The sequence below is a fragment of the Leucoraja erinacea genome, chromosome 20, assembly GCF_028641065.1.
Source record: "Leucoraja erinacea ecotype New England chromosome 20, Leri_hhj_1, whole genome shotgun sequence".
In the NCBI taxonomy this organism is placed as follows: Eukaryota; Metazoa; Chordata; class Chondrichthyes; order Rajiformes; family Rajidae; genus Leucoraja; species Leucoraja erinaceus.
In genome coordinates this window covers 39,098,549-39,107,282 of record NC_073396.1, presented here as the reverse complement: position 1 = coordinate 39,107,282, position 8,734 = coordinate 39,098,549, and the positions used below count along the sequence as shown (strand labels likewise).

Genomic DNA, 8,734 nt, shown 5'->3' with positions numbered 1-8,734 from the left:
GGGGGGGGTGTCCTGCAGCCGGGAGTGGGGGATGGCTTCAAGGGGGCCGGTGGGGGGGAGATGCGTCCTGCAGCCGGGGGAGGAGGGCGGGGGGGGAGGCAGTGTCCTGCAGCCAGGGGAGGGGATGGCTTTAGGCCTGGGCCAGCGGAAGCGTTCTGTAGCTGGAGGAGGGGGACGGGATCAGGCCGGGGCCGGCAGGAGCGTCCTGGGGACGGGGACAGCTTCAGGTTGGTGTGGGGGCTAAGTCCTGTAGCCGGGTGAGGGGGACGGCTTCAGACAGGGGCCGCGGGGACGGGACGGGCTTTCTGCAGGTTTAGCACGGGTGTTGTGGGCTGAAGGGACTGGTTTCTGGAGGGCTAGTGCGGACATTGTGTGCCGAATTGACTTTTCTTGGGCGGGTACAGGCCGAATTGACTGGTTTCCAGGGGGCTGGTATGGACATTGTAGGCTGAATTGCATTTTTATTGGGCTGGTACGGGTGTTGTGGGCCAAATGGACTGCAGCCAGAGACGGGGATGGGGGATGGCTCCACGTGGGGACGGCTTCAGACGGGGCTTGTCAAGGGCTGGGGGGGGGGGGGGGGGGGGGGGGGGGGCGGTGGGCTCTGCCGTGGCTCCTTTCTCCTTCTTTTCAACCTCTGAAAGTGCAACAACTCATACTTGCTTGGGTCAAACTCCATCTGCCATTTCTCCGCCCATTTCTGCAGCTGTATCTTCTGACAGGCTTCCTCAGTAGGCCTCCCATTTTGGCGTCAGCAAAGTTACCCGCTGGATTCTTTCTGCTTCCCATTAGACTTTAGAGATACAGCGTGGGAACGGGTCCTTCGGCCCAGCAAGTCTGCACCAACCAGCTACCCCATAAACGAGCACTAGCAAAGTCAATTGACCTATACACCAGTAGGAAGGAACTGCAAATGCTGGTTTATACCAAAGATAGAACACAAAATACGAGAGTAACTCAGTGTGTCAGGCAGCATTTCTGGAGAAAAAGAATGGTGGCGTTTCTGGTCGGAGGTCTTTTGCTGATGGTCTACAGCCCAAAAAAAGCATGCAATCACAGGGCTAACATACAAACTCCACGCAGACAGTGCCCGTAGACAGGATCAAACCCAGCTCTCAGGCGCTGTAAGGCAGTGGCTATACCACCGGGCTGCCCTTCTTAAATAAAGGAATGGCGTAGGCTACTCTCCAGTGCTCTGGGGCTATGCCCCTGTGGCTAGAGAGAATCAAGGATCCTTGTCAAGGCCCTTGCAATCTCCTTTCTTGCCTCCCTCGATTACCTGAGATAGATCCCATGTGGCCCTGGGGACTTATCCACCTTCATGCTCTTCAAGGGCCTCAGCGCCATCTTCTCGATCTCAAACGGCATTAACGTGTTTGTATTCTCTACGCTGATCTCGCTGTCCCCCAAGTCCTCGGTGAATACCTAATCCTTAAAACCTGTGGAGCTATCATAGCATGCAGCATGGAAACGGACCCATCAGCCCAGCCTTTCCATGTCAACCAATATGTCCTATCTGCACTCGTCCAATTTGCCTTTGTTTGGTCCATATTGCTCAAAACCTTTCCTATCTATGTACCTGTCCAAATGTTCACAAGTTATAATAGCATTAGGCCATTCAGCCCATCGAGTACTCCGTCATTCAATCATGATCTCTGCCTCCTAATCCCATTTCCTGTCTTTTCCCCATAACCCTTGACACCCGTTCTAACCAAGAATTTACCTATTCAATCTAATCAAGAACATGGCTTTTAAATGGCGTTATAGTAACTGCCTCAACTACCTCCTCTGGCAGCTACATATATGGCGAACTGAGCAGCTCTACGCAGTTGGGGTCTATGGGGTGCATTGGGGAAATGGGTAAGTGGTGTAGAATATTGCCTTGGGGAACAGGTTGCATTGGGGGACCTGGCCTCCGGTTGGTGAAACGGGTGAGTGGTGTAATATTGCCTTGGGGGACCAGGCCTCCTGTGTGACAGGGCCCACCAGGCTCGAGGAACTACACCGAAATGGTACACAATAGCGCAAAGATTTGACCACTCACCTTGGACCAAGGTGAGTGGTCAAATCTTTGCGCTATTGTGTACCATTTCGGTTGTTTGAAGTTTCGTTCAGATTGATGTTTTACTTCACGTTATTGAGGCCACTTTTAGAAGAATAACTGACTGTGCTGTGAGAGTTTTCTGGCAGTTGCAGCTATGATGTCACAGTGTCATCTCACAGTCCTCCACCTGACAATGAGATCTCAGAAGCCCACTCACCTTTGTCCCGTGGTCGTTTGTGTCAAGTTTGATGTTATATTTCACAAGTTATTGATATTTAAAAGTTGGATCGGAGATTCTGGCAGTTAGTGTGTAGGGAGGGGATTAGTGAGTGTGTGTGGGGGGGTCGGGGGTCGGTTAGTGTGTGTGTGTTGGGGGGGTGGTGTGTGTTGGGGGGGGGGGGGTGTGTGTGTGGGGGGGGGGGGGGGGATTATTGCATTGGGGGAACGGGGCCAAATTGTCTCACTTGGGCTAGTATATATTACCAAAATTCTCATCTTGTTTGTGAGTCTGCCTGAGTCGTACCCTGATACCCTGAATTACGCCAAAACGGTACACAATTGCGCTACAATTTTGCACAACCTTATTCACCAATGTCCTGTGGTGCGTGTCAACTTCCGTTCAGATTGATGTTATATTTTTGTAAGTTATTGTATTGACATTTCTAACTTAAAAAATTCAAACAGCGCCCTCACTTGCTGTCTTTACTTGACTGGCACCCCGAAGGACACCGAAAGGGTCCTCAACAGGCATGATATTCTTCCGATTTAAAAAGGAATTCCAATTTTTTTGTTTTGTTTTCCTGTTAATCAATTTTTTGTGCCTGATTATTTGGCGGCCAATCAATCGATGCCTTTAAGGGGGGGATGGTATCCAATCACCGACCAGCTTCCTTTAAATTCCTGTCCGATCAACTAATCTGTCTCCTGCCGTCCAATCAGCCGCTGTCTCCAAGGGCGTTGCGTCCAATCATATAATGCGTCGGTCACTCGGTGGCCAATCAGGCGCAGTATCCGAGGGGCGTTACGACCAGCTTCCCTTACTGAAGCAGAAGATGGCTGCAGCCAAAATCACTTTTTCTGTGCTGTTTGCACACAGGGCTAGGCAAAGAGACATTACAGGTAACATTTTTTAGCTGCATGAAGTCATTTGTTTCATGAAATATTTACCTTTTGGGGATTATTTTACTGGTTATGTGTTAGAAAAATTCTAAGCTTCAGTTCTGTTAAGCTGCCAGCAGAAAGCTTGGGAATCGCTTTCAATCTATTGAAAATGCAGGAACCCCCTGAGCCCCCACTGGGGGGGCCTACCTGGCCCCCTGGAACCCCGGTCAATACTTCCTACTGTTTTTCTGAAGGTGATTACCATGCCTGGTCCTCAACCACAGTTCTGGCCTTTGCATAATTTAAGACTGCCTTCTTTTTTCTTTTTTTCCCCTTTCGCCTGCCGCTCCGGCTAGGATAGGAGCGGCACCGGGGGCAAGGATGGGATTGGAGCCGGTTCCGGGGAAGGGGAAAGTGGGTGAGGTGAGGCGGGAGATTTGGAGGGTGGGGTAGGGGGGAGTGGGGGAGGATGGGATAGCGGGAGAGGAGGGGGGTAGGGAGGGGATAGGGGTTATGGAGGGAGTGACTGAGGGTCGGGGAAGGGAGGGGGGAGGGAAGGAGGAGAGGGGAGAGCAGAGGGAGGGAAGGGAGTGTTGGGGATGAAGGGGAATGGAGGAGGATAAGGATAGGAAGAAGGATGGTGCAGTTGGGGAGCGTTGCTGTGACTCGCTTCACAACGGGGATCTCTGGCGTCACAACAGGAACCCGTCAGCCACGTCTGCGCAGTTGGGGTCTATGGGTTAGTGGTGGAATATTGCGTTTGGGGACCAGCCGTCCCGTGTGACAGGGACCCAACTTGGTCTAGTATATTACTAAAACTTGCATCTTGTTTGTCCGTATATATGTGTGTACACAATAGCGCTACATTTTTTTTGGCCCACCTTACCATTGTCCTGCGATGTAAATGAAACAAGTTTTGTTCAGGTTGATGGTATACTTTACAAGTTATTCACATTTAAAACTATACAAAAAACACTTATCAAACCACATTTCCACTTGCCCTGCACATCAGCCACGTTTGACGTCACAATCGGATCCTGAATTTCCTTTTTTTTTAAATTGCAATATTTTGGGGTTTTTTCCGTGTGTACTTCGCCTGGTCTCACAATGGGGAGCTAACAGCTCCACGGATAAATTTCCTTCTATTTTACCATCGCCGCCACGGGTCCTCTCTTCAATTTATTAACTTTAATTTAATTTCTGCCGTCAACGGCACAACTTAGAACGAGGCAGCTGTGGCGGTCCCTGGGGAGTATGCCACTCCTTGGATCAGCCCCCTCGCCGATTGAGGAACAGGAGCATTGGTCTGCCACGGGGTTTCCAGACAACCCTGGGTTTAGTGCTCTCGAGGTGTGTGTGGGGTATACTCTCGCTGTAGGGATTAAAAGATTACTGTTTGAACCCGCCTGGCGTCTGTCCTTTTCCTGACATCGTCCAGGCCACTACACTGGTGACCCCACGTCGTTCATCACGTGTCGTGATGGATAATAACGCTGTTGCGCTGAAGCTCCCAACTCTGTGGACCGAAGAACCTGACATCTGGTTCCAGCAGGCAGAGGCACAGTTTGCTGTGAGAGGTATTACAGCAGATGAGACAAAATACTATTACGTGTTTGGCGCACATGACCAAGCGACTGCGAGGCGAGTTAAGCTTTTCCTCAGTAGCAAATAAATATAGGGGCCTTAAGGAATTCAGGAGGTTTGGCCAAGGTGACTCTGAGCGGGCAGCTCGGATTTTCAGAATGGATGGCCTGGGCGACTGCCGGCCGTCTGTCCTCCTGGAAGACCTCGTCCAGGCCACTACACAGTCGTGCATGCACACTTTAGTGGAATATTGCGTTGGGGGAGTGAGCCCAACGGGTCAACACTTGGTTGTTTCTATTAAATCTGTCCCCTCTCGCCTTAAATCTGTCTCTTCTGGTTCTTGATTCCCCTACTCTGGGTAAAATAAATTTCATTCAACCTATCATGATCTATAAGCACCCCTCAGCCTCCTGTGCTCCAAGGGTTAAAGTCCTAGACTTCCCTCCCTCACCCTTGAGTCCTGGCAACATCCTCGTAAAAGGTGTGATCATTATCTCCACAATGCTCTTCTAACGTAACACCAATCATCTGGCAGGCTCACTTTTTAATCCAAGGTTCAGTCGGACTATCCACATACTGTTTAAGGAAATCTTGGATACACCTGATCTTTTCTGTCATGTATTATCCTCTTATCCTGAATAAGTGCCAATGAATATAGGGGAAGCTAAAATCGCTTCCTACAACAACCCTATCCACATATCTGATCATCTATCTCACACTGGCTATCTGGTGATCTATAACATTACAGTAATTGCTCCTTTCATTATTTGTGATAACGTATCCTTCTGTATGTGGCCTCTGTGTACCATCATGGTGTTTTCCCTTATTAGTAAAGCAAATCCTGCGCCTTTTTCCTCTCTCTTTATTGCACCTGAAACACCAAAACCCATGGCACGTTGAGTTGCCAGTTGTGTCCCTCTCGCAACCAAGTTTCTATAATGGCCACAGGATTATAATTCCAATCACTGATCCAGGCTCGAAGTTCATCAGCTTTATCCACAATCTCCCTTGCATTGAAGTAAACACTCTTTAGCTCTTCATTATCACCCTCTCCCGTTGAAACTTACAATCCGCCGGGATTCAGAAGAGATTTACTGAAGTTATCGACTCCAGGTTGTATTGACTAATTAGTGTGTTTTGAAAAAGGGGAAACATCTGTGATTTAAAATCATGAATGCAGGCAAACCCGTCGTCAAGAACAAGTCAATGCCGAGCAAATGTTATCAAAATATGAAAAATTACATTAATTTATGATGTAGGGCCTGGTTTGAAACTGGATTGCTCTACAGGGATTAATAATAGTTCTTCATTGGTAGAACTTGCAGAAGAATTTGATGAATACGTAGAACAAATTACACTGCCTTGGGGTTTGGGATAAAATGGATTGCTTTTGCAGATCTGACATGATTGGGCTGAATATTTCAGCCATCTGTTGATTCTTTGAAACTCTTGAAAACTGACTTCATTGTAAATATGGGTTTGGACTAAAGCAGTTTAAGACAGTTGAGAGCTCATGGTTTGTTTATTTATTTCATGGTCATAAGTGAAAGGCGCAGATTTAGGCCATTTGGCCCATCATGTCTACTCTGCCATTCAATCATGGCTGATCTATCTCTTCCTCTCAACCCCATTCTCCTGCCTTCTCCCCCAAACCCCTGACTCTCTCTACTAATCCAGACTATCTAATTCTGCCTTTAAGATATCCATTGACGGCCTCCACAGCCTTCTGGCAATGAATTGCACAGGTTCACCACCCTGTAAATAAAGAATTTCCTCCTCGTCGTCTTCCTAAAGGAACACCCTTTTATTCTGAAGCTATGATCTCTGGTCCTCTCCACATCTACTTTATCCAAGCCTTTCACTATTTGCTAAGTTTCATTGAGGTCGTCCCTCCTTTTTCTAAACTCCAGTGAGTAGAGGCCCAGCGCCATCAAACACTCATCATATGTTAACCCACTCATTCCTGGGATCATTCTCGTAAACCTCTGTACCCTCTGCGGCACCAGCACATCTTTCCTCAGATATCGCCCCAAAATTGCTCACAATGCTCTGAATATGGTCTGACCAGCATCTTATAAAGCCTCAGCATTACATCCCATTTGTTTGTATTGTCGTATTCTCGAAATAAATGCAGCATTGCGTTTGCCTTCCTTACTCGTGCAAATTAACTTTTAGAAACATAGCAAATAGGTGCAGGAGTAGGCCATTCGGCAATTCGAGCCATTCAACATGATTATGGCTGATCACCCAAAATTAGTATCCTGTTCATGCTTTCTCCCCATATCCCTTGATCCTGTTAGCCTAAAGAGCATACATCGCAAATACGTTTTTGGGAATCCTGCACCAGCACTCCCAAGTCCCTTTGCACCTCTGATTTCTGAATTCCCGCCCCATTTAGAAAATAGTCTATGCCTTTATTCCTGCTACCAAAATGCATGACTCCACACTTTGTTACACTATATTCCATCTGCCACTTCTGCCCACTCTCCCAACCTTCCAAGTCCTTCTGCAGAGCCCTGGCTTTCTCTACACTACCTGCCCCATCCACCTATCTTTGTATCAGCTGCAAGCTTGACCACAATATCTTCAATCACCTCATCCAAATCATTGATATACAATGTGAAGTATAGTGGCCCCAGCACCGACCTCTGCGGAATTCCACTAGTTACTGGCAGCCAACCAGAAAAAGCCCTCTTTATTGCCACTCTTTGCCATCTGCCATCCAGCCAACCTGGTATCCATGACTTCCATATCTTCCCCTTGACACCATGAACTCTCCTCATGTGCGGCACCTTATCAAATGCTTTCTAAAAATCTTGGTAAATAAAATCCACTGAATCCTTTCGCTGTCCTGCTATTTACTTCCTCAAAGAATTCCAACAGATTCATCAGGCAAGATCTCTCCCCTTCACAAATGTTAGCTGTGTACTTAAGTTTACAAATTGTTTAACTGGTATTTGAAATTGAAGTGGCACTATTTAGGGTATGAATGACCTTTTTTGGAGAGGATTGTTTGGCATTTTTTCATTTAAAGATCAACCATCTAGTCTTAAAAGTGAGTAAAGGCTGAAATGTCAATTGCGATTATTTTGAACATCAATGCTAAGAAAGTTCTGTACAACCTTAGAGTATTATTCCCAACGTCAGCATCATCAGTTTGCCTACTGTTCTCTTAAAGAATGTTAATTGAATCAAGAAGCTGTCACATGATTTTTTTTTTGTAATTGCAGGTACCTCGTTCTCACAACTTCGGCTGGGATCATGGACCATGAAGAGGCCAAACGAAAACACACCGGAGGAAAAATCTTGGGATTCTTTTTCTAAAATGTGAAAACCATTCTGCAATAAAATATCAAACCAATTTGCTTATTTTAAAATTGAATGTTTTTTATGTGCGAGGATTGCTGGGACTTTGGTACCTATTGTACCAAAGGTAAAGTCATGGGAAATGCATTGTGAGCTTCTGATTCAGGCTTGCATTCTGTCGTGTCTACAATAGTGATCTTAGCTGCTCCACAGTCCAATGATCTCTCTTGTAAATACATGAATTCTGATCATTGCATCATCTGGTGATTGCTGACGTGCATCTTCTGTATATTCTATGCATTGACTCTTGTTTTGACCTTAACATGTGGGTGCTTTGGAGAGGGTGCAGATGTGGTTCACCAGGATTGTTGCATAGATTACAGAAAATAAGATGCAAGGACCGGTTGGATAAACCTAGACTGCGTTCTCTAACACGTTGAGGCTGTCAGGAAGTCAGAAGATTTTATATGCATTTGGAAAGGGATTGATTTGAGTCAGCATGGTTTTGTGCGTGGGAGATCTTGTCTCAAATTTGATTCCGTTATTTTAAGTAACTAAGGAGGTTGAAGAGACAAAAGTCGTAGATATCAGCTGTATGGACCAAGCCCTTTAAGTTTCAGCGTGGGAGACTGCTCCAGATCGCATGGCAACCAGGAATAGCTAGCTGACTGGATACAGAATTGGCTTGATGGAAGGAAG

At 46.9% G+C, this 8,734-nt stretch overlaps 1 protein-coding gene across 2 annotated transcripts in view; it reads left to right on the top strand.

Moving 5' to 3' along the window:
- The window catches only part of rps15a (ribosomal protein S15a), a 38,708-nt gene extending 30,618 nt beyond the window's left edge, over positions 1–8,090 (top strand). For both annotated transcript variants that reach the window (XM_055651882.1, XM_055651883.1), the window contains exon 5: positions 7,960–8,090. In XM_055651882.1, the coding sequence (XP_055507857.1) occupies positions 7,960–8,053 (94 nt within the window). In that variant the 3' untranslated portion in view covers positions 8,054–8,090. The remainder of the gene's footprint in view (positions 1–7,959) is intronic.
- The last annotated feature ends 644 nt before the right edge of the window (positions 8,091–8,734 follow it).